Raw genomic sequence first — 27215 nt, forward strand, 5'->3', positions numbered from 1 at the left:
TTATATGAATGAAAGAAAAAGTCCACAAGAAGATTGTTTGATATATGTTTGCTTTACTGTGCATCAGCGCAAAACGACTATATAGTTGGGGTTCGTGTTGTTTATTCTTTAGTGTTCTATGTTGTGTCATGTGTACTATTGTTTGTCTGTTTGTCTTTTTCATTTTAAAAGTCAGTTTATTTTCGATATATGAGTTTGATTGTCCCTCTGGTATCTTTCGTCCCTCTTCGATTGGAAAGAAAATGAGCACGGTTGTTTCCCGAAGGAATTTGAGTTTGTTGTTGAAACATATGTCTACTCAAACGTAAAAAAAAAACGTAAGAAATATGGTAGCAATCAAAACGTCAAGAACTTTGATAATGTCAGTGTCTGTGGATTTTTTTTAACAATGTATGACTAATCTTTTCCTAAAACAAGATTTTTGTACCTATATTAGACATTCTTTTTATGAAACAAGTGTAGAACCGTACTGATTTTATTTCTAGTATAAGTCAATAAGTATAGACAAATGTATAAACACATTTAGTTTTTCTCTTTCAATTTACTCATGCGAAATCACTCTCTAATGTAAGTATGTATATTTTTTAGTTATAACGACTAGAAATTTGTAAATATCTGTGATACTTGAAAAAAGTACATAAAAGTACAGAACTGGAGAAGTGCTTGTTAACTATTGTATGTTTGTTTGAATATTCCAAAGCAAACTCACTAAGAGAGGTTAAGCTACCTCTAAAACCAGGTTTAGTCCACCATTTTCTACATAAGAAAATGTCTGTTCCAAGTCAGGAATATGACAGTTGTAAACCATTCGTTTGGTGTGTTTGAGCTTTTGTATTTACCATTTGATGAGAGACTATCTGTTTCGAATTTTACTCGGAGTTTAGTATTTAAAAAAGTTGTGATTTTACTTTTAAGATATTTCATCCTTGGAATAATAGTATGTCCCAGATTTAATCTTAAAACGACATGAAAACAAAAAACTTTGTGTAAAACATGTTACATATGCTATGTTCAAATTGTCTCAAAACAACCCTTTTATTTCCACTTTTTCAATTTGTGCTTATAAAATCAGACACAACCTTCATATGTCCTGTCTGGTTTAATTTACATGTACTAATACATCATCCTGTTACCGATAGAAAGCGTTGACTTGGCTTGTACTGTATTGATAATTAAAGAAATATAAGTTTTTAAAAATGTGAATATTTCAGGAATACATCAATACAACCATACAACAACAATTACTTACCAAACAAGGTATCCATTGAGGGGCATATTAGTTTCAATGCATTTATTCATTATATGATTAATAAACAGACCAATAAACAGTAATAAGAAAGAAACGGGTCGTTAGAATGATTGTAATGGTTGTACAACAAACTGTTAATTATGAAGTTGTACAAAGAGAGACAACTCAATCATCTTCGTTTATTATTTTGATGTACACAAAAAAAAAACTCAAAACCAAATTCTCAAACTATATATATAAAAGCACACTATATTTGAATAAAGAAACAGAATCATCACTAAAGTTTATAATATTTCAAAACATGACTGGCAGCGAATATTAGTACACGAACCGTCAAGTGGTTTAACACTCAGTTGCGACGTGGTGTATTTTGAAGAGAATCCTTCATGGGAACTCTCTACAGTTGGAGGTAGGAATCCAAGGTAAACAACAACAGTGTCGAAAAAGAAATAGTTTTGTTGCTGTTCAGTCTATCTAAGTTATTGATAAATGAATGAACGTAAGAGTTTATATCTTATGCCAATTACACATTTTATAATCAAATAATCGAAGATATGATTAAAATGATCCAGTAATATTTAATTTATAGATAGTTTACTTCATTCAACTTTTCCAATACATGCACCTATAAAAAACATTATGTAAATACCAATTTTGTTTTATGAGCTACTTCACCTGCTTTCTTGATTATACATGTTGTGACAGATTTGTATCTTAAAATAAGAATTTCAAAAGCTATTTTACTACAATTATCTTCAAACCTTTCTTAAATATTTCGAGATGTACAAAAATGTAATCTGCAAAGAAAAAAATGATTGCTTTTATATGTCTTTGATAAGAAGTACAAACATTGTTTCAGTTCCATTTACAAATGTATATCATGTTTCTTTCTACATATAATTCCATCAGAATTTGATAGATTAGAATCATTTTATTTTTTATAATTTTTGACTGAAATATCTATCTAATATCTTGTTAAATTGTTAGGTAAATGTATATGAATGATTAACAGTGGACACATGTACAAAAGGCTTTTAAAAAAAACTGGTATAAATAAAATTTTCAGCATTTTTTTAAAATACCATATAACTCTACATAGTCACATCTTTACTCTTGCATCATAAAATGTATTATAAATGGCAGTGTCTGCGCGTACCCACATGCGGGTATGAATAGTAAAATTGCCGTTCGTAGGCTACGCATACCCACATCCGGTTTTATAATAAAATGCCATGCTAGTCTATGGATTCCCTATATACAATGTAAGCAATCAAATTTTTTCAAAAAAAGGGGGCCCGGGCCCCCTGCCCCCCCTAAATCTGCCTCTGACAAAGGATATGCCTACCGGTACTTTCAGTACATTTAAAATTTGACTATTCGTACTCGCATGTGTGTACGCGCAGACACTGCCATTATAAATTGCTACAGTACACATTATAAAATTGTGCATTTAATGTTCATAGATATAGGAAGATGTAGTATGAGTGCTAAACAGACAACTCTCCATCCAAGTAACAATTTATAAAAGTAAACCATTATAGCCTTACAGGTCAAGGTTTGGCCTTCAACACAGAGCTTTGGCTCACACCAAACAGCAAGCTATAAAGGGCCCCTAAAAATTACTAGTGTAAAACCATTCAAACAGGAAAACCAATGGTATAATCTTCATGCCATTCTGTTGATTTTCTATTGGAATAACAAGCTCTTTCAAGACATTAGTAACTTTTTTAGCAGGTTATACTGCCTGGTACATACTGTATCATGAATGTGTGTATACAGCTAAAAGAAATATTGGAGTGTATCAGTTTTTGACTGCTAAATGCCTTGGTTTGTAACATTGTTGATGACTGCCTCTATAAAAAATGAATACCAGGGCTTTCACATCTCTATTCTTACATTTTATATTCTCCTGTTTTATTTAGATATAGATGACATTTATTTCCCCTGTTTTATGTTGGATTTTGTTTTCTCAACCACCTTCAGCTTCTTTATTTTTTGAACTTTTTTAGGATAATAAAAGTAAAGATGAATGTGGAAGTAATTGGTCGCATTAGGCCACCTATCAGAGCCGAAGGACCTGAAAACCTTGTTATTGAAGGCCACAGGGTAGCCGCACAAAGTAAAGGACCATTTATAAAGTGAGTTTTTTCATTCAAAGATATTATTTTAACCGTTTTATAAAGTTAAAAAATCAAGAGGACTCTTTATTCAAAGATATTAATCTCACACTTACAAATGTAACTCTGTTATGGGTATTTGATTTGCATTTATATTTAACTGTAAATTATCATAGTTTGAAGGAACATTTCTTAACTTTGAAATCAGAACCAACTGGCTATAGCTAGTCCTTTGGATTGGGAATTAGCTGTATGACTCTTTTACAGTTTTACAAAAAGAATGGTTTACTGTACATTTTTTGAAGTACTGTTTATGATTTGTACTGAAAATTATAGCATTCTTTTTAATTAATAAAATACTTCCAAATAGCACCATAAGATCAATATTAAAATGTCCTTTTTCAGTTTTGCTACACTTCATAGAAAGGACACAGATAATTATGGTATATTTAAGAATACTATTGAAGACTCATTACTTCACATGCATATGTCAAGATTTAATGTTTGTCTGCTGGTGATAGGAGAGACAGAATCAGGGAAATCCTACACTTTAACAGGAGAAGGATCATCAAAGACTGGCATTGTACCTATGGTCTTGGACTACCTCTTCTCCAAACTTCAGGATGGTAAGTCAAGGTCACACTTAGATATAGATCACCTCTTCTCCAAACTATAGACCCATCTACAGAGTAACAATGAAGACAAACATGGCAGGTGTGACGTGTCAGGTACAAAAATAATAATGATCATCTTTACATTGTAAATGGAAAGTGTACTAGTCATTCATCCCCCTCACCTGATACTGACGTAATCAAAGGACAACAGTGTCTAGGTATATTCAGTAATTTCTTATTACAAAAAGGAAGAAAAGTTTATATTTTTCAGTCTAATGGTTGAATTAAAACAGTTTATGTCCAATTACTATATCCAAATGGAAATTGGTTCATTTAGGTTTTTTTTCAGACAATAACTTATCACAGTTTTGTTTTAGAATTATGAATCAAGTTCATAGGGGAATTACAATATACATATTGATTTGTTTTTCATTTTCTCTTATTTTACAAAGTTCTGCATATAGGTATTGATTTACTCCTGTTTGCTTAATGTCCAGTGGAAAGTATTTCATTCATATGCAGGAGCTTGTGTACAACTGTATGTATGTTTTTTAGATCAGTATATGATGGACACCAGAGTGAGACGACAGAATCCTACAGTCACCCTACAGATGTATGAGGTCTATAATGAACTTGTAAAGGATTTATTACAAGTTCCAGGTGGAGGTGCTTCTTATTGTGATCTGGCAGAATCAGCAAACAGAGGAGTTTATGTCAAGGTAGATAACTCTAATTTGTTAATGCATTCCTTTACTACTTTGGATTTAAATGAAAACAATATTTTTAAAACAATTTTTCTGTTTGTCTTATTTCAATGTTCCAAGCATGTTTAAGTTTAATCTATGCTGAAAAACTGACAAAAAGAATTTGATGTATATGTAGTTATTTATATTCTTAATAAAAATTTGTATTAAAATATTAAAACCATGTTTTAAAAATTATTGTTTAAAAAAAGATAACTATATAAATTGTTGCTGTTACAGAATGGAAGTGAGGTGCCACTAAGAGATTCCAATGATGGCAATGCTAAGTACCGTCAGGGTATGTCTCGTAGGACTCAGGAAATGAATGACTTTGGACCTGCATCAGCTAATTCTGCTACCATTATTTACATAGACCTCTCTATGGTAAGTGTTATGTCATTTAGAATTCAAGGTATTGAGGAAATAAGGTTTTTTTACTGCTGTCACTTTAATCTATATACTGTGGATTCATTAACATTTGTTTGATACCATTTTTCATGGACTTCATGGGTACAGGGGAACCACAAATTTAAATATTCAAGGATATAATATATAAAATGAACATTATTAGTTGTGTAAGATAATGTTCTTATGTTTTGTGTAATTGTTGTGTATTAAAAACCATAGCCCAATATTTGACCAAAAGATCATGTAGTTTTTGTCTCACTTTCATGACAGATGCTGCAAGATCAATAATGTATAACTTTGTGACTAAGTCAAATTTAGATGAATTACTATTGGTAAGTCAATGATATTTGGTATGCAGTTGTATAAGCATTTGCACACCACATTTCCATGGAAGTAATCTGATCCAACCAATTTGGTTTCATGATTCATACAAGTCAGCTATACTATTCTTTGTTCTTTGACTTTGAAACATTTGCATAGTTTAATACATGCTAAAGTTTGTAATAAGGTCTGTTTAAAGGGAATTATAAGTAATAAAAAGTCAGTGTTATTTAGAAAAATTGGTATGAGGCTCCCACAGGGTACCCTCTCAGGTCTCAAGGTCGCTTTTGAATTCGTCACAAGGTCGTTTTTTAGGGAAATGTACAATATTTTACCTCTGTCTGTCAGTCCGTCCGACCCATGAATATTTTTGGTCCCATTTTTCTCCCGAACTACAATACAAGGATTTCTGAAATTTGGTTTCAGGGTTTATATAAGTCTGCAATACTGTGTGATACCTTTTCAGATTCATCACTCGACAACTTCCTGTTTACCAAACACTTGTATGATTTTACACATGGTAGCCAAGTTGAAAATTTTCCTCACATTTTTCTCAGGAACGACAATACAAGGATTTCTGAAATTTGGTTTCAGGATTTATACAAGTCAGCTATACTGTGACCGTATGATGTGTTTTCTGATTCATCACTCGACAACTTCCTGTTTACCGAACACTTGTATGATTTTACACATGGTAGCCAAGTTGAAAATTTTCCTCACATTTTTCTCAGGAACTACAATACAAGGATTTCTGAAATTTGGTTTCAGGATTTATTCAAGTCAGCTATACTGTGACCGTGTGATGCGTTTTCAGATTCATCACTCGACAACTTCCTGTTTACCGAACACTAGTATGATTTTACACATGGTAGCCAAGTTGAAAATTTTCGTCACATTTTTCTCAGGAACTACAATACAAGTATTTCTGAAATTTGGTTTCATGATTCATACAAGTCAGCTATACTGTGTGATGCGTTTTCAGATTCATCACTCAACAACTTCCTGTTTACCGAACACTTGCATATTGGGTTTCGGTTGTTCTTGTTTTATTTAGGCATACATGTTGAAAGGGAGCTAATCAAGTTTATTTTCTTCACTAAACTTATATTAATTGTAATGTGTCCTTTTGTGAGATCACTCACATCCAAATTTCTTACAGTAGTTTAATTCTTCTAATCAGAAAAGTCTTTATTTGAAATAATGTGATACGAAATGTAAAACATCCTTGTATAAATAGGAATGAATCTAAAGGTGGGGTGGTCGTTCGAGTGGGGGTTTTGATTTTTGGGTTAATTCTTAATATCTTTTATTTAGGTCAGTATTTTTTAGCTTATTATAAATTTGTTTTAATCAATTTAAAAATAGGGGGTATTTGTTTATCCTTTTATAAATGTGTTCTTATCAATTAAAAAATTTCTGAATATTAAAAATCAAAACAAAGTTGAAATGTCAAACCAGTCAGTGTACTAGATTTAGATAACATTCAATATCTAAATATTTGTTACTTATCTCCTTTAGAAACTTTGTGTTTGTATTTCTATATACATGCAGCATGAAAAATCAATAAAATTTATTTAGTATATATTTCTATTGGTATTGACTAGTGATATTGAATGCTTTTACACATCATTGGTTTTCACTTAGAAATGTATGTTATTTAAACATGCATGCTTATTCAAATGTAGAGAAAGTATCTATATAGAATGAATACAACTAAAAGAAACCCTTTGAAATCTCTTTGTTATTCATCATCATTTATTTTTCTCTTTATCAAAGAAATTCTTTTAATAAAAGTCCACCTTGTTCACCTAAGTTACATAAATATTCTATAGGTAAATATTACACCTTATCTTATACATTGATACTGTCTGTCCAAAATCAAACTTTGTTTACAATCTATCATAGTCTTTTGGTGATTTTTACCTGTCAAATAAAAGGTAATGATAATATTTTAGTCCTTAAATTGAAAATTTTGACCTTTTGTGATAGTACAATGTAGTTTTTAATTGTGTTTTTCATGATAGACAGAATCATTCAATAAAGGTTTTGGTTTAATTTCAATAGATAAAAAGTTTGACGTAAATATTTCAATACACTGGATAATTTAATATGAATTTTTCATAAACACTTTTCAATGTGTTTATGTTAGGATATTAATACAGAAGTTGATCATGATTTAGAGGTAATTTTAGTTTATATTCTGTTTGTTAATGTTTATAGTTTTTTTATTTTACTTTTGTTGAAATGTTAGTTACATGTACATCATACTTTTCAACACATATGTATTAATTTACAAAAATTAAATCAATTACGTAAAGATACTAGAAGACAAGGAAAATATTTCATATGGTGATGATCACAGAACATATCACATCTTTCATATACTATTTTCTTGGTGTTTGAAAGTGAGAATAATACACATGTTTATCGTTGTTTCATTCTCCTTAAAACATTTGAACCCTTTCTTAATGAAAACATAAAAAAAAAAAAATACCGGTAGTTTTCTCTTTTACATTTTACTTATGATTTAATAAATAGATCTTCAGAAATATGTGATCACTGAAAAATTCACAGGCTCACAGCATGGTTATCATTCCAAAAATCCAAATTTTATACCTCATTAGAATAAAAAGTTTCTTCTTAAAAAAATCTTTATAAAAATAATCATTAGATATTTAATGATTTTTTAATTCTTTTGTTTTCTTTAGCAAGATTTCCATATAAATTTGTGAATAAATTACTTTTCAGCTGTTTACTTGAAACAGTAACAAATTGCAGGATTTAAATAAAAATTGAATAGAATTAAAAATTAAGTAATAACTTATTAAAATAAATGTGTTATATGTTGTAGGAAGTTGGAAATGATAGGAACAGCAGCAAGTCTCGGTTTACTATAGTAGAAATCCCTGGGTTAGAGAAGTTATCTGATAATCCATCATACCTTAGACAGAGAGAGACTTCCACTTTAAGTAAAGGACTTATAGCATTCAATTCTGTCATAACCTCCTTAGCCAGCAACCCATTTCCTGATAGAGTCATCAGTTATAGGTAAGTTTGGGTTGTATAATAACAGTTAATTCATTCTATGATAATCACAGGTTTATGAAGTGAGAACATCTAAGAGCTTTCCAAATTCCAAGGTGCTTGATTTTCTCTCTGCTTTGAAGACCCATTTGTGGTCTTTGGCTGTTGTCTGCTCTTTGGATGGGGTTTTGTCTCCTTGACATACTCCCCATTTCCATTCTCTGGGTTTTGAGCAAGATTCACATTTCGCTACATGGATATGTGACAGTCTCACAGGGCATGGTGTCCTACATACACATATTTTTGTTATCTCTTATAAACAGCATCCCTAAATAGAGTTCCATAATAATGGTTAAATGGGATGAGCATGAGAATAAATGAAAATGGTAAATATACATCAATAAGTCAAAAGGCTTGAATAAAGATTCCATTCTAATTTTTTTATGAACATCTGCTGGATGAAATGTCAGATAGTGAAACCAAAAATGCTTTGATAGAGCTCTGGTACTTTAGTTCTGAAATAAAGTCACCCCAAGCATTCTAAGCTTTATTACCAGAGCAAATTTTAAATTGGCAGGATCTGATTGCATGAAGTATGATTAGCCCTGTACTAGTTACTATACTATATTATCTGAGAAAAATATAAGTTGGGCTGTGGGAAATTGTATGCAGAATCAAAAATGTGCACAGAGTGAAATTAACTTAGACTATATAATAGGTACACATATTGTCATCAACTAAAATTCCTCTAATAATTTACACAAGATAAATTGCTTCATATGGGAAATTGATTGCAGGGTAGGAACCAAGATCCAAAGCATTGCACCTAAAACAAATACCACCTTTGTAATAAATCAATATTGAAAAGAAAAAACATGATGAAAAGAACTTAAACACAGTGATATGAATACTTTATAAAATTGGTAAAATATTTGTCTTATGAAAAGCCAAATAGTACTTAAATTTTGTTCACCTTATATTTCCAGAGATTCCAAGTTGACTCATTTGCTGAAGGAAGAATTAGGTGGAAATTGTAAAACTACAGCTTTGTTGTGTCTGAAACCTCAATCAGATCCAAATACTTTGTCTCCAATACTCACATTTGCAACTAGAGTTGGACAAGTTAAGAACTTTCCAATTGTAAATGATTTATATGCACAGGTAAATTTTAGGTTGAATTTGAAGTATACATTGTGTTTAATTTGATAATTTGTGTGAAGGTGTAATACCACCAATGATTTCCCCCTGTCTTTGTTAAATTTGCACTTTTCAAAAAAATGTGCAGAATTTATCTTTGTTTCAAGTAAAGAAATACTTGGCATGAGTAAAGTTTTATCCTGTCCAGTACTATAGAAAAAAATTCACATAACATTTTATTGCATATAAGAAAATAACCATCACTGGAAGTTAACCAATCAAATTTCTCCCCTTATTGAACCTGTGTACAAGATTTAGTAACCATGTAATCTCAAGTTTCCAAAATATTCTATAGAAACCCCAGATAAAAAAAATAGGGGTGCTCTGAAATACCCAAGCCATATGTTTATGACACAGAAAATGTTTTACTGCAATAAAATGTAGAATTAATTACCTACAACTGTCAAATTCATGGAATTTTTTTTTTTACCTTCATGTATTTTCGTATACAACTGGATGTGACATACCATGATTTGGTGGTATTACATCTGAAGTTACTGATTTGTCATGTTTATATGAATAAATTAAGCAGTATTTTTTTTTATATGTCTGTCCAAATGTTGTTCTTGAAAGTTTTTGAGATAGATTAATGATATTATATGAGTACAGTCATAATGGTGGAACTACACACTACACCAAAAACATTTGGCAAACTCCAGGGCCATCGGTAATAAAACTTTAATCTGTACTCAGTTTACAAAATTGGTGCTTGATACACCAAATCCAATAATTTGATTGGTTGAGTTCTGGATCTGAGTATGATTATTCTGCTCAAAATTTTTATGACTGCAAGGCCAATACTTTGGAAGGGTAAGCATTAACTTCTCTTTTAGTTACAACTGCCATGTTAATCTTGTTGAAATAGAGATCAGTCAAATATGGCCTAAAGTAAATTGACATTTGATTATATCTTCTTCTAGAAGACTTTGAATAATGTAAATTCAGAAATTATTGCGATGTTTTAATTATTGCTAAATATGCGACAGAGTTGTAATCGCAATAATTTAAATTGCATTTTGAATAATTTGTATGAATTAAACAGGACTTTTCTCAAAATCGTAAAATTAAAATCGCATTTAAGTCTAAAATGACAAAATCGCAATAATAAATGCACGCAATAATTTCTGAATTTACAGAATATAGATGTTTGCTTTAATTTAACCTTAATAAATAAAAAAAAAAGTTAAGCTGACCTTTGGAAATTTGTCTTTGCAGAACTTGATAACCCAGTACAGGGCCAGGATATTAGAGTTACAACAACAAAGTGGAGTAGGACCTTCAACAATGGACACCAAAGTCTCCAATCTAAATGACATAAAGGAGACCATCAGGCAGCTAGAAACAGAAAATGTAGGAAACTTTATGAAGTCACTTATATAACATGTTTGGTGTATCTTTCAACACTTTATCATGAGGCTCCAGTTTTATTTGAATCATTCTTGTGTCTGCAGGACACTCTTTCACCTTTTAACATTTGAAAGACTTACAGCATAAAATAAAATATGTTAACCAATTTACTTAAGCTTGCTACTCACTACTCAGGGTTCCTCCACCAATAAAGCTGAACTCCACAAAATAGCCCATTAGTGTTGAAAGTGGTGTTAATCACAAAATAATCAACCAATCCTTGCCATATCAAATTGCCTCCTTTCTAGGAAAGTGAACACACTAGTGGTTTATCTTGTAATTTACAAACTCACTAAGAGATGAGGTCTTTTTATTTTAGTATAGACATGTACATGATAGTAACAAATACATAAAATAGAAAACGGATAGGTGCTTGCAATTGTAGATCCACAATTTCATTCCAACTACAATTAGTTTAAACATATTTATTTAAAGTGGATTGGGAAACAAGTGGGAAAAAAAATCATTCATTTATGAGGACCTGTCATTCTCTCCAGAAAACAATAATATCAACTAGATATTTGTTTAGAAGGAGCCTTGTTATTTATCTTCTGCTTTGCCTTTTCAGGGCTTGTTTGCATTACATTTGTGGCTTTTAAAGATTTGCTTTGCTTTTTTTCTTTCAATTTTACATCTGTATGATCATTTCAACTCAGACAAATGAGTCTTTCACAAAAGTATCCCGAAGTTTTTGCTTCATAGACAAATTGAAACAATTGACCAAGAATCAAATTAACATGAAACTGGCCTCCAGGTGGCTTAATGGTTTTAGTAGTTATTCTACAGCAATAACTAGCCTGTCAACATTGATTTTGTAAGTTAAAACCCAGCGGTGGTATTTAAAAAAATGTCTTTTGAACTCAGTGACCTTTGATTGGTACATCTTTTTACTAGCTGTGATTTCAGTGTTTACTATGTTTCGGAAAGATTTATGTTCTTCAGATTTATCCCCAAACTTTTACTTGAGTGTTTGAAATGAGTGCAACAGTGGTAATTATTCATTTGTTATACCCCTGCTTTAAAAAAAAAAGGGGGGGAGATATACTGTTTTACCTCTGTCTGTCCATCCTTCTGTCAGTCCGTCCGTTTCATGAATATTTTTCGTCCCATTTTTCTCAGGAACTACAATACAAGGATTTCTGAAATTTGATAGCAGGGTTTATATAAGTCAGCTATACCGTGTGATGGGTTTTCAGATTCATTACTCAACAACTTCCTGTTTACCAAACACTTGTATGATTTTTCACATGATAGCCAAGTTGAAAATTTTCATCACATTTTTCTCAGGAACAAAAATACAAGGATATCTTAAATTTGGTTTCAGGGTTTATATAGGTCAGCTATACCGTGTGATGCATTTTCAGATTCAATACTCAAAAACTTCCTGTTTACCGAACACTTGTAGGATTTTTCACATGATAGCCAAGTTGAAAATTTTCGTCACATTTTTCTCAGGAACAAAAATACAAGGATATCTTAAATTTGGTTTCAGAGTTTATATAAGTCAGCTATACCGTGTGATGTGTTTTCAGATTCATCATTTGACAACTTCCTGTTAATCGAACACTTGTATGATTTTACACATGATAGCCAAGTTGAAAATTTAGTCACATTTTTCTCAGGAACAAAAATACAAGGATTTCTGAAATTTAGTATCAGGGTTTATATAAGTCAGCTATACCATGTGATGTGTTTTCAAATTCATCATTTGACAACTTCCTGTTTACCGAACACTTGTATGATTTTACACATGATAGCCAAGTTGAAAATTTAGTCACATTTTTCTCAGGAACAAAAATACAAGGATTTCTGAAATTTGGTATCAGGGTTTATATAAGTCAGCTATACCGTGTGATGTGTTTTCAAATTCATCATTTGACAACTTCCTGTTTACCGAACACTTGTATGATTTTACACATGATAGCCAAGTTGAAAATTTTCGTCACATTTTTCTCAGGAACAAAAATACAAGGATATCTTAAATTTGGTTTCAGGGTTTATATAAGTCAGCTATACCGTGTGATGCATTTTCAAATTCAATTCTCAACAACTTTCTGTTGACCTCACACTTGCATATTTTTACACTATTAATATTATCCACTTGCAGCGGGGGTATCATCAGTGAGCAGTAGCTCACAGTTTCACTTGTTTTATCTGTTTTTAAATGCTTAGCCTTATGATTGATGTTTGAATGTTTGTCTGTGTACTGTGCAATAAACTTCGTTTGAACTCACTTGAAAAAAGTACATTGTACTTGTTTTATTTTCTATCTTCAGATAGTTATATAGATTAGTAGTACATGTACTTTCCACCTTGTTACTATTTTATTAAAATACCTGTTTCAGATTCCAATAAATTCTCCACAGGTGGTATGTTAAGTCTTATCAAGACTATCTTTAGAAATCAAGCTAGTGCAGTATATCTATAGTACATGTGAATGTGTAGTTTTGTCACAAACAAGCTACAATTTATAATAGTTATAATGCCAGACTTTTAAGATAAAAAAATATTTTTTGTTTAAAAACTTAAGCAAGCTCATAGTAAAGTAGTAAAGGTGAAAAAATGTTGTTCCATAAATAGCATGGATGAAGATAAATTAGATGTTGTTACTTGAATGGTATACAGTGGACTTGATAAATTTATTCAAAAGTGTTTGATTGGCAGATTATGCAATAAATTACTGTGAAGTTTATACAATGATACAAAAATATGAATAACAGGATATTTAGGGTATACATCAGTGAAACAGAAAACTCAACAACTCAAAAATTCAAAAGTTTTCTAAAGGTTAAAATTTAGTCTGCCCATCTTCAACAAGATGTGACCAAATACCAGAAAAAATAATTCATAATGTTTGGATATCGGATAAGTGTTACTATGTGGTTGTCAAATAAAAATTCAAACATGTGAACTAATTTGTACAATCTGCTTTTGTATACAGCTCTGATAAAGTCTTCAAATGTTACATTTACAATGGTTTGGACCTACTTTGATACAAAATAAATTACTACCTGTCATAAGTACCATTGGTTAAAGAAAAAACTTACTCTTTATTTGCATATATTTCCTAATTTACCTTTGGGTGTTTACTGCATAGATTTGAGATTTATTCATTTCATTTGTTTGCATATAAATGTTTGATTTTTTTTTTTTAATTTTAGTTAAAACTAAAGGATGATAATGAAAGACTGAGAAGTAAAGTAGACCAGTTACAATCTAGGTTTGGTAATATGGCCAGTACCAAGACAGATCTCTCTCAACAACTTCTTATGACTGAAGAGGAAAAGTTGAAGGTAATTGATTCATTTCATGTTTTTATTATATTACTTTTATTTTTATATTCCATTTAGAAAAAATAAAGTTAATAAATGGTGTAGCTGAGTTACTCTAAATATCAATGCATAAAATATAAAAACAAACATTGGAATTGGTTCACATATTTCAAATACCCAAGTTATGACCAAACAATTTTGATCTGTTAACTTATGTGGCTGGAACATGGTCAAATCAGACCTGTGACTTGTAACCTGTAAAAATGTGCAATCTTAAGACTTGCATATTTTTTTTTAAAGTAACCTGGTAACCTAAGGCAATTTTAAGAAATGACCTTGCAATCTTCTGGAAGCACAACTTATGGTTTTAACAATGGATTTGATCAGGTTTTAATCTGAAGTGCCAAGTTAAACAATCATAGACCAAATTTGAAAACAAATTTTTTAATCATCAATTACAATATGTATGAAATTTTAACTACTGTGTCATTTGGTTTCTGGTGGAGAGTTGTCTCATTCACAATTATACCACATCTTCTTCTTTTATGGTTTTAATGTTATTGTTTTCCTTGTATTTTATACTTAATTTGTATTGCAGGTATCCCAGTCATTGGTAGAAATGCAGATAGAAAATAACAAGATCAGAGAGGAAGCTGAGGCTACCAAATTTGAACTTACAAACAAGGTCAGTTAATAACCCTCTTTAGACAAATTTGATGCTCTAACATACAAAGTTGACCTTAAATGGATTGGGCTATTTTTCTAGGTTCTTTTTGTTTAGACCACTCTTCAACTGTATAAGTTCTTATACATCCTTGGCTATCAAATATTCGGTTTTAAGCATTCCTGATAAAGGTAAATCCAGAGAAGTTTATCAAACACATGAAATTTACAATACGTTGTTTTCATTTCATACAAGCAAAAATTCAAGCTTCATATAAGTAGTAAATGGCCAAGGCATCAATTTTTTATTAGTCCTTTTGTTTCAATGTTGCAAGTTAGTTTTTACCATCAGATCCTTGGGGTCAACTCAAAATTTTGGGTTTGTAAAAATTCTACAGAAATTCTAGATTAAAAATGTGGTCAAATACTTGTATGTTTATGTTGACAGATATTGATGTTAGAGAACAGTTTGATGGAAGCTGAAGCAGAAAGAGATAAATTTACTAGGTCAGCTAGAAATGCCAAAGAGAGGCTCAGTGAAATGGAAAAGGATAGAAAAGATCTGGCTGATGAATATGTTGTCCTAAAAACAAACTATCTGGCTCTTGTTAGAGAAAGTGAGAAAGAGGTAAAAAACTAAAAGCTAAAATTTCAACCCAACTCTTGATAAACACAGATAAATTGTCCACATTTTGAAGTTGTAGTTTTAGCTAAATTAACAAATGAAAGTACCTATTGTGTATTTTAGCAAAATTGACAATTGAAAATACCTATTGTGTGTAATCCACTACTCCTAGTCGAGTATTCAACCCAGATCCTTCAAACTTCACAGATTGATTGTGAAAATATTGAAATAGTGAACCTGCCATTTAGAAAATGCATAGTTGGAAACTATATCATATTTTGTGCAAAACAAACAAAAATTGTGCGAAGTTTTCTGAAATGTTCAACCTATATCCCTAAAACATCACAGAATATTTGCCGACCTATCAAGGTGTACACCTTCTACAATGACGTTGTTGAAAGATTCACCCCTAAGATTTAAATTTTAAATTTCAACATATTAAAAAAAAACATATGTCTCTCTTTATAATTATAGATTATAAAAATGTTATCATTTTAATTTCAGTCAAAACGGAATGAGGAATTAAGTATAGAGTTATTGAACTTGGTAAATGCTAAAGCAACATTAATGAAACAAGTACAAGCTTTATCAGATAGTGACCATGGTTTGGGTGATCCTGATGCTGAAATAAGTAGAGTCAAAGCTATAGTCATCAAGAACTCTTCTGGAAGGATAAAAGTAATTATAGTGTGATAATTATATTTCTTTTCTTTTTGTTGGTGTCAATTTTATATGATTTTCAAACTTGAGATTATATTTTTTGTATATCTTATTGTAAGGTCCTGTATAGGGACACATTATGTAGAACTGCCTTAAAATTGTTTAAATGTCAAATTATGCACAGGGATTTCCTTTGCCAATATCACAATTATAATTAGGATCAGAATCAGGAAGTGAGGTTAGAAATGGCTAGTTTGCATATAGTTATATTTCATCTTAAAAGAATTAGAACATAAGTTTCTTTATTTTTAGGCTGATGAAATATTAGGATCACAAGAAAACAGAAAGGATGTAGAAAATACTGTAAGTTTATTTAAAATTGTATGTATTTTGATTTTATAGCACAATCAATTTTTTTATAACAGCTTTGTATTTTAGTTTACATTTAGAAAATTGTAAAAGCAGAATTTTTTGTTGGTTTTTTAATTCAATTACATTATCCAAGAAAAATTAAACCCCATTGAAAATAAAACATAAAAAAATAATATTTTTACAGTATATAGATAATAGATTGAGATTTTATTTTTGGAAGATATCTTGAAATGAGTAACAGTAAATTTGAGACTGTTAATGGGGAATGTGACAAACAAAGAGACAACAATCCAACCAAAGAGCAGAAAAAAGCAGAAGGCCACCAATAGGTCTTCAACACAATGAGAAAATTCTGCACCCTGAGGCGGGCTTCAGCTGGCACCTAAACTAAATGTGTACAGTGTTTGCTTTGAAGTTATATGCCACAATTAAACCATTACTTTGGTATTTTTATAGATATGCTTGTTTGTTCTGACTGGTTTGTAATTTTTTTACACAGTTATTGAATTGCATTTGACTATATACTTTATTTTATTACTCCAGTTGTTTACAAATAGAAAAAGATATGAGAAAGATATGGATAAACTTAAAAGAGAATATGGTGACGAACAACAGAGGCTGGAGGGTAGAGTGTAAGTTAACGAAAATTAGCTTGTCAAATTAGTCAGGCAGATAATATCCTGCTGGCATAGTTTTCTCAAAAAAACATTTTGAAATTCAGAATTATCAAAAAACTAAGAAAATTATACTGCACATTACAAAACTTTTTGAAATACTAAGGGTTTTTTTACCTCAGGAATAGATTACCCTAGCTGTATTTGGCAAAACTTTTGGTCCTCAATGCTCTTCAACTTCGTGCTTAATTTGGCTTTTTTTTTAACTTTTTGGGATTTGAGCATCACTGATGAGTCTTATGTAGACAAAACATGTGTCTGGCGTGAATACAAAATTTAATCCTGGAATCTTATGATGAGTTTATTTATCATTAAAACTTTTTTTTAGAAAATCTTTGTTATAGAAAATTAAAAAAAAGTAAAAACATAGTTCTTAATTATATGACATATGATATGTAACACCACTTTGGACTAAATGATGTCTGCTTACAATACTTTTGTTGATAGTCTGAGTCATTAGAATCCATAAATCTCAATTGCAAAGTTAACCTTAGCTGAGAAGCTTTTGGCTGTATAAAGGTCATACAAATATTCATGTATTAATACATTTTTGGCTATCAAATTTGTAGTTTGACTGTTCCTGGTGAAGGTCAATCAAATCCACCAAATTTTTTAAGTACATATAATTTTTATTTATCTTATTAGTAAGTGAAAGGCATAAAACACAACAAAACCTCTTGTTCGTGGTAAACAAATTTAGTTGCCACAAACAAAATCCAATGTGAACAAAGTACATTCTCAGATTTCAGCTCTGCATACACAACTTCACCTATATAACACAATTGTGATTAGTGTCAAAGTAAACTTCATGCTGTATTTTGTTACAGAACATTGATGCAAAAGGAAATACAGGAATCCAGAAACTTGGCCAGAGATCGACAAAGAAGAATTGCAGAATTAAATGCTGTAAGATATTTGTGGGCATTTTGAAAAAAAATTGTCAACTGACATCATTGATATAATAGTATCTCAGAATGTTAAGTTTTAGTGGATTATATCATCAAAAATTGTGCATCATTTGAAGCTTGAAAGCAAGACATTACATAACGTAGTGGCACTTACTACTTAGTTGATAGTTAAAATGAATATAATTTTATACAAGTAAACCTCAGGGGGCAGGATTTTCTTGCCGTTTTGAAGACAAATTGGAGGCCTTGGGCTGTTTTCTGCTCATCGGTCAGTTTGTTTTCTCTTTGGCACATTCCCCATTTCCATTCTCAATTCTATGCTTACAGTTGAGTTCAATATAGTGTAGTGAGAAAAAATCAGGCAAAATCAGATAATTACTTTTTAGCTCACCTAAAAGGCCAAGTGAGCTTTTTCTCATCACTTGGCATCCGTTGTCGTTGTTAACTTTTACAAAAATCTTCTACTCTGAAACTACAAGTCCAAATTTAACCAAATTTGACCACAATCATCACTAGGGTATCTAGTTTAAAAAATGTTTCTGATGACCCCGCCTGTCAACCATAGAACATAGGGGTAAAATGCAGTTTTTGGCTTATATCTCTGAAACTAAAGCATTTAGAGCAAATTTTACATGGTGTTAAATTGTTCATTAGATTAAAATCTATCTGCCCTCAAATTTTCCGACAAATTCCGACAACCCATTGTTGGGTTGCTGCCCCTGAATTGATAATTTTAAAGAATTTTTGCAGTTTTTGGTTGTTATTTTGAATATCATTATAGATAGAGATAAACTGTAAACAACAATAATGTGCTGCAAAGTAAGATCTACAAAAAAGTCAACATGACCAAAACTGTCAGTCGACCTCTTTAAGGAGTTATTGCCCTTTATAGTAAATTTTTAACAATTTTTCATAAATTTTGTAATCTTTTACAAAAATCTTCTTCTCTGAAACTACTAAACCAAATTCAACCAAACTTGGCCATAATCATCACTAGGGTATCTAGTTTTAAAAATGTGTCTGATAACCCTGCTTGTCAACTGAGATGGCCGACATGGCTAAAAATAGAACATAGGGTAAAATGCAGTTTTGGGCTTATATCTCTGAACCTAAAGCATTTAGAGCAAATCTGATACGCTATTTAAATGTTCATCAGATTAAGATCTATCAGCCCACTAATTTTCAGACAAATTGGACAATCCGTTGTTGGGTTGTTACCCCTGAATTGGTAATTTTAAAGAAATTTTGCAGTTTTTGGTTATTATATTGAATGTTATTATAGATAGAGATTAACTAAAAACAACAATAATGTTCAACAAAGTGAGGTCTACAAATAAGTCAACATGACCAAAATTGTCAGTTGACCGTTTAAGGAGTTACTGTCCTTTTTAGTAAATTTTTAACAATTTTTCGTAAATTTTGTTATTTTTTACACAAATCTTCTCCTCTGAACTACTGGACCAAATTTAACCAAATTTGGCCACAATCATCACTAGGGTATCTAGTTTTAAAAATGTGTCAGATGACCTGCCTGTCAACCAAGATGGCCAACATGGCTAAACATAGAACATAGGGGTAAAATGCAGTTTTTGGCTTATATCTCTGAAACTAACGCATTTAGAGCAAATCTGACAGGTGTTTAATTGTTCATCAGATAAACATCTATCTGCCCACAAATTTTCAGACAAATTGGACAACACATTGTTGAGTTGCTGTCCCTGAATTGGTTATTTTAAGGAAATTTTTCAGTTTTTATGCCCTACCTACGATAGTAGAGGGGCATTATGTTTTCTGGTCTATGCGTCTGTCCATCCGTCAGTCCGTCCGTTCTTTCGTCTGTCCCGCTTCAGGTTAAAGTTTTTGGTCAAGGTAGTTTTTGATGAAGCTGAAGTCCAACCAATTGAAACTTAGTACACATGTTGCTTATGACATCATCTTTCTAATTTTAATGCCACATTAGATAATTTGCCCAATTTCACGGTCCATTGAACATGGAAAATGATAGTGCGAGTGGGGCATCCATGTACTTTGGACACATTCTTGTTGGTTATTATCTTAGAAATCATTATATTATCTGATAATATCTAATATCTAATACTATTAATTTTGTTTTAACCCAGTTTCACATGATTTGCAAAGCATCAGTAAATACAGGTGAGCGACACAGGCTCTTGAGAGCCTCTAGTTATTTTAATGTGACTTATAAGAATTTACACCGTGTTTATTGAAGAATAATTACATTAGATGTATGTTTCATTATAATACGTTATTCTGATTGGCTAACTAGCAATCTCGTGATATTCCTCAATCAATTGCATTACACAATGCAACTTTTCATTCATGATGACACGAGGTCCCACAATAAAGTGCACAGGTAAATGAAATAAAAACTTGATAAAAGGCGTGTTTTCATGATCCTTTAGCATGTTTAGGTAAAAATGTAATTATAAGTATTGAATGCCTTTTTTTGTAACTTTATAGGGTTGTAAAAGCGGTGACCGTGCGCACATTTTTAGTAATACAAAATGTACTTCGGTCAACGCTTTTACACCCCAATAAATTTACAAAAAAGAGCATTCAATTCTTAAAGAAAGAATTCAATGAAAGTGAATTGTTTGGATTTTAGTCTCATTTTCAGACTTCTGTGATAAATGCTTGCATTAAAATTCAACAAATAACAGATGCTTAGAGGTGTAAGATCATCTGTGGAAATACAATTATAAAGTATATCTATTCATTAAAATAAGACAATAGGACAACATATTTTGTGACTTCACATATTTGATATATTCAGATTTTAATATAACTGTAGGCCCTGATAATTGCAAGAGGTGAGAAGGAACAACTAGAAGTGTCCAACAACAGAATGCATCACAAAGTAAAAGACATAGGAGAAGATTACAGAGCAAGGCTCATCAAATATGTAGAGGATATTGCTGTGAGTATTGGTACATAAGTATTTTGTGCATATGATGCATGCCATTTATGATTTTTGAAATGTCCTTAGCCTTGATATTGGCTTGTTATAAGGTGTAACACCACTAATTCGGGCCCGGCCAGAAAGCACATACCAGAAAGTAGTACATATTTAACACAAAATAGTTCCTACGCATGAGTGTAACTTTCAAAATATGTGGAATATTTAAGTATTTTTGGCATCAAATGAAAGCTGAAGGACTGGCGATCATTGTAGAATACTTTTGGACTTTTTAATTTTAATTATTAAAAAAACTGTATCAAATTTTAAAAAGAGGGTACATTTTGTCTGTTTGTCAGATCTGAAGTACCTGTTTTGGTACATCCGAAGTTCTGGGAACCAGTTCTTTCTTATATGCCATTTAAGGTATGTTGATTTTTTCAGTACAAGACACCATTAAGTGTTGCTTTGACATGTAATGATTGCCACTTTATTTGAACTTAAAATAAAAGAGGTGTGCCTACTTGAAATGAAGGAATTTAACATAGAAAGCAATGGGACCATGAATTAGTGGTGTACTTCCATAAGGGTATTCAGGAAACATTTCTATTGATTTTATTGCAATCAATATATTACGGTAAATAAAATGGTATATTTAGACTGAAGTTGAAGTCATTTGTACTATATTAATCATTTATAACTAAATATAATGTCTTTCAATACCCACACCATAAGTCAATCTATTCAGGAAGTTGAAGAAAAAAACTTTAAATACTATCATTTGCCTGAGAAATATTAACTTTAGTTTACATATCTGTAAATAGAATATAATATTAGTTTATTCTTACATGTTCATAAATTTTTAGTTTTGTCAAAATTTAGTTCAATAAATTTTTATTTAGTGACCATGTCAAAATTACAATATTTAGGAATATGTAGACAAAGGATCAGGACCAGATCCTCGACAGTCTGTACATATGAGGGAATATGTAGATAATATGCTGAAAGATATATCTAAATCTCACAAAGAAAGAGAAGAACAACTTAGTATGGCAGCTCAGCAGTACAGAGAAAACAAGAAAGCTTTGTTACACAAATATGAGGAATTATTAATACACTACAGGTACTTAATAAAGATTTCAAATATTTGTTGATTATCAAGCAGCTGTTTTCCAAAATGCATAGATATAAAGTGGTAGACCTCTAGCAACCATTTGTTTACCTTTTCTTTCATCACAATTTTTACACTGCTTTGAGATTAATTGCTGAATTACTTTTGAGAGGTCTAGTGGTTAAGGTGCATACAGAAGATGTATTAACAAATTAGAGTACTGGAAGATTTCTGAATATATTGATAAGATAAAGAATTTGTCTTTTAAAAGAAAGTCCATGTTCCCATGTTTTATAATAAAACTTAGGCATTTAAGTATATAAAACATATTCAACTGTTTTATTTAGAATTGAATTTTCATGTTACTTAAATATATACAGTTCATACTGTCATACATTATTTCTACTTTATAACATATTTTGCATATATTTATAACAGGAATTTACGACTTCAGAGTGAACAGAGAGGAATAGATGATATAGACATGGGACCAGATGAAACAGAACTTAAACTTAATGAATCAGAAATAGATTCTGCCAATCTAAGGGAGATAACTCGACTGAAAACAACTAACAATGAACTTAGGAAAACACTTGATAATATGAAAATGAGAGTAAGTATTTCTTTATTGTAATTATGAACCAAGGCTATTGTACCAAGCCATTCTTTTGCCCCTAGATTGAAAAAAAGGTATAATCTATCCATCAAATGATAGTGTTCCATGTGGCAACTCTCATATTTACCAATCTTGACAAATTTTTACATGAATTAAGTTAATTATTCTAATCTCAGTCTTTGAGAACTATGAAGATAAGCCATTTTGTTTCCAGATCAATAGCCTGTTATTCAAAGAAACCATCCAGTAGCTATTCTAAGGGACCTGTCAGGTAATAAAACTTGCATTATGGGAATAGCCTGCAATATGCAGGGTCCTCGATCCTTCTTAACAGTGTTATTATTTAGGGTTATCTTATCCTGCCTTTTTCTAATTTGTTTTTTCTGCCAAATAAAAATATGGTCTTTTGAAGATCTGTTTTGCAGTCCTGCAGTCCTAAATTTTATTAACTAATTGAAATGTTTTATTAATAAAAATGAATTACTGTGGATTAATTATTATTCCTTGGATACCAATTTTAGTTGATTTCATGGTAATCCTGGAATCGTGAATTCTCATGTACAATGAATTACCACTTTTCTATAAATATGTATGCAGATTTTGGCCAAACCACAAAATGAAATATCCACTCAAATGCCAGTTTTCCTGAATCCAAAAAATTGGTACCCACAAATATAAGTTATTCCACAGTATCTTATTTTTTAAAACATTTATTTGTTACAATGTCATGTGATGATATTTTACACTTAAGTGACCTTATTTTATATCATCTCATCTATAAAATTAGGTTAACAAGATTCTAAAAGAATGGCTTTTTTTCCTTCTGCGCAGAAAAAAATAGCCATTTACATACTTTTTCCTCTCCTTTTTCAATATCTTGTGTTTTTCTTATAAACTTATTTCTCCGAGATTTGTGTGAGTAATATTATTCTCATAACTGAAATCAAGTTATAAAACAATGAGTTGTAATGATTACAGATATTTATATATACAGAATATTGATAAAGATTATTTTTGTTTCAGTATGGTGTAAAGGGGGACACTGATGACTACAAAATTAGGTAATGATATATAATTAGAGTTTTAAGGATGTTCGCTGCTCAGTTTCAAAATAAATAACTTTTCATAAAACTAGTATGTATTGATAGGGAATAAATTGAGGAATCCAAAAAGCAAAAAAAATATAGGGGTCAATGTGCTTGTTTTCGAGATATTAGCCATTGTAATTTTGGCGGGAAAATATTCTCTCTTGATTTTTCATAGCTTTATCATTGACCAGTTAAAGTTCTCAAATACTATTAAAAAATAAATAAAATTTTATAAGACTTTTACAAATGACTTATAATTATACACGTAAAAGATTTATAAAAAGAAAAATGGGGGTTCATGGGCAAAATTTTTTAAGGCATTCAAATGGTTAAAACCAGAGTATTCTGAAAATCCGACAAAAAATCCAAAACATGACAAGCAGACATCCTTAAATCTATCAAATAAAGAACAATATAGGTGATGTTCTGCATGTTAAAAATTCTGTAATACATGTACATGTAGTATTAACAATGAGATAAACATTTATATCATACAAAATAAAATCAAAATCGTATGTTGGTGATATAGCTGATAACAAAAAATACTTGTACACAATTTATTAATCAAATCAAATATTTTATTATTCTAATCATGGTCCCAAAGGGGACATTTTCATGGATTATGATATAAATTTGATACCACTTTTGGTTATAAAGCTCTATAGATAAAACTCTGTTACAAAGCTTATGGATATACTGTTGGAATAGCTGCAACAGCAATATTCCTCCTGTCAAAAGCAGATTAAAGAAAATCATTTAACAAAATCAATTTTTTTTTTTACATTCTTACATTATTTAATCTGGCTTTATTCTTTGTCATCTGTTCAATTAGAATGTCTTATCTGTCAAAATTACATGAATTAGTCAAGAAAAGAAAAGGTGAAATACATTTGTGTAGACTCTGGAGGTTAGTCTTTCGTGATGGAATTCAACTCTTAATGACATGAATTGATTCTGTTATTTCAGTACCATTTCCTTGTCAGAGAAAATATGTCTGTTTCAAATACCAGTATGGTCATGATTTCTAAGAAATTACCAATATGGGAATAATTATACTACTTACAACCTTTTCATTATTTATTAAAGGTTATCAATCAAATTTATAATCATTTGAAACTTCATTAAAAATTGATGAAATATTTTAATAGGCCTGGAGAGAAACCAGCTGAGACGTGGGCAGCTTTACGTAAACAATTACGGGAGTATACACTGAATACTCAACAACAGCTGGAGGATGAAAGAGCCAAACTTCTCAGTGAGAATTCTATGTTGAAGGAGCAGCTGAAAGAAAGCCAAGAATATATAGATCATCATCTTATTAGGTATATACTCACCTGAATAACTTGTAAGGTATTATTTACCTTTTTAGTGTGGCTTTCAGTTTGAAGCAGATATCCAATAGCATAGTTTATTGGATTAATGTTATACATTGCTCATTTTAGCAGTCAAAGAAAACCTCCAAACAAAAAATCTACAAAGTATTTTAAACACTGTCCAAAGTGGGTTTTTATGCCCCATTTATGGGCATTATGTTTTCTGGTCTGTGTGTCCGTCTGTTCGTTTGTCCATCGGTGGGTCTGTACTGCTTCAGGTTAAAGTTTTTGGTCAAGGTAGTTTTTGATGAAGTTGAAGTCCAATCAACTTTAAACTTATTACACGTGTTCCCTATATGGTATGATCTTTCTAATTTTAATGCCAAATTAGAGATTTTCCCCCATTTTCACGGTCCACTGAACATAGAAAATGATAGTGCGGAGTGGGTATCCATGTACTGGGGACACATCCTTGTTTTTCTATATATTTGGTAATTTTTACTTTGCTGTTGACAGTTATGTTATAAAGTGATTAAAAACATGTCAGTTTGAAAGATTTTCTGATTAAATTTCATTGATTATCATAATGATAGTAATAATGATAATAATTATACTTTATTTCCGTAAGCATATACAGCTTATTGATTTACATAATATAAATATCTAATAGATAATATATTGCATAATATAACATTTATTCACAAATTATACAAACCAATTACAGTAAGACATGTTATGATTTGATCATCCAAAGTGAAAGTAGTGTGAAATAAAATGTATGACCTTCGGGTATTGTGACAATTCCAATTAATTTTGAACTATGACACTTCAACCAGTAGGGGCTACATGTAATTGTTTAGTTAACTTTACTGTAAGTAAAATAATGATTTAGCCAAGTATAAATCTGTATGAAAAACTTAGTATATTTAAATCCACTTCATTAAACATATATTTATTTGGGGAAAATTACAGCTCTTTCACACGGAAAATTAAAAGTAATTTTTATTTTTCTTAATATTTAACAGTTTCAAAACAAATAGTAGAGCATGTAGTCCTGAATACATGCTCTCTTAACATTAAATTTCAACACTGTTTCAATGTAAAGTTTCTTAATGAGGGTGTTTATGATAAGCCATGGTTATTTATGATTTATTTTTATAACAAACATTTGGTATTTCGTATGCCAACAAAAACAATTTGTTGTGTAATGGATTGAAATAATTATTATGAGAATTTCAAGAAAGACAAAACATTCTATTCTTCATACCATTTAAACCTTCTTTTTTTTAGATATAAACAGGAAATTGTAAAATTAAGAAGACTATTGGGATATGAAGATGACAGTGGAATAGTACACACAGATCGTAGCTTTCGAAAAGGAAGAAGAAAATGATCTCAAGGGGAGACAATCTCTCAGTCATGTGCCACAAATAACAATTCCAGTGCTATTTGACATATATTTTACTGTGATATTGTATAAATGTTATATTTATTTAAAACAAAAACAACATTTGTATGTATTTTGTCAGATTGTATAGAAGAAGATGTTTTATATGTATTATATGTATTCCGTCCATATTATCTGTGATAAAAATAAAAACTTGTTTATGCTATGTTTAATGGAATAAATATTAGGAGCATCAAATAGATTTAAACCATATACATAGTCAAATGCGTTTTGTTAAAATATACTTTTTCACTTTTTTGGTCTTTTGGTAAATGTTGTTTGTGCTGTATTTAGACCCCTCTACAACAAAATTTGTTTTACACTCACTTATATTAAAATTGCGGTTTTATCCATTGCAATCATAGGTTTGAACGTGGTTTTCAATTTAGACTTGTTCATATATATATATATATATACATTCAGGGTCAGGCTTGTTTGAAAACGTCTAAACCTTCAAATGACTTTCACT

At 30.7% G+C, this 27215-nt stretch overlaps 1 protein-coding gene across 3 annotated transcripts; it reads left to right on the forward strand.

The window, feature by feature from the left end:
- Positions 1-1032: 1032 nt before the first annotated feature.
- Positions 1033-26791, forward strand: LOC143044348 (coiled-coil domain-containing protein 78-like). Of its 3 annotated transcripts, none has more exons than XM_076216303.1 (22): positions 1033-1748; positions 3259-3387; positions 3772-3992; positions 4536-4699; positions 4964-5107; positions 8304-8500; positions 9463-9637; positions 10889-11023; positions 13426-13449; positions 14242-14373; positions 14951-15037; positions 15464-15643; positions 16145-16318; positions 16613-16663; positions 17216-17304; positions 18174-18252; positions 21067-21192; positions 22101-22294; positions 22721-22895; positions 23922-23959; positions 25135-25308; positions 26590-26791. In XM_076216303.1, the coding sequence occupies exons 2-22, from the start codon at positions 3275-3277 to the stop codon at positions 26690-26692; spliced, it is 2775 nt and encodes a 924-aa protein (XP_076072418.1). In that variant the 5' UTR covers positions 1033-1748; positions 3259-3274; the 3' UTR covers positions 26693-26791. The 3 variants fall into 3 exon arrangements, with proteins under 3 accessions (XP_076072418.1, XP_076072433.1, XP_076072425.1); XM_076216310.1 differs by having other exon boundaries at positions 1539-1671; XM_076216318.1 differs by lacking the exon at positions 13426-13449.
- Positions 26792-27215: the final 424 nt, after the last annotated feature.

Source organism: Mytilus galloprovincialis, chromosome 1 (assembly GCF_965363235.1).
Source record: "Mytilus galloprovincialis chromosome 1, xbMytGall1.hap1.1, whole genome shotgun sequence".
Classification (NCBI taxonomy): domain Eukaryota; kingdom Metazoa; phylum Mollusca; class Bivalvia; order Mytilida; family Mytilidae; genus Mytilus; species Mytilus galloprovincialis.

Excerpts from the sequence above, each read along its gene's own strand:
- LOC143044348 (XM_076216303.1), top strand. The coding sequence starts at position 3,275 with ATGAATGTGGAAGTAATTGGTCGCATTAGGCCACCTATCAGAGCCGAA. Across the intron at positions 8,501-9,462 it reads GATAGAGTCATCAGTTATAG|AGATTCCAAGTTGACTCATT; the intron begins GTAAGTTTGGGT and ends TTATATTTCCAG. Across the intron at positions 23,960-25,134 it reads ACTGATGACTACAAAATTAG|GCCTGGAGAGAAACCAGCTG; the intron begins GTAATGATATAT and ends ATATTTTAATAG.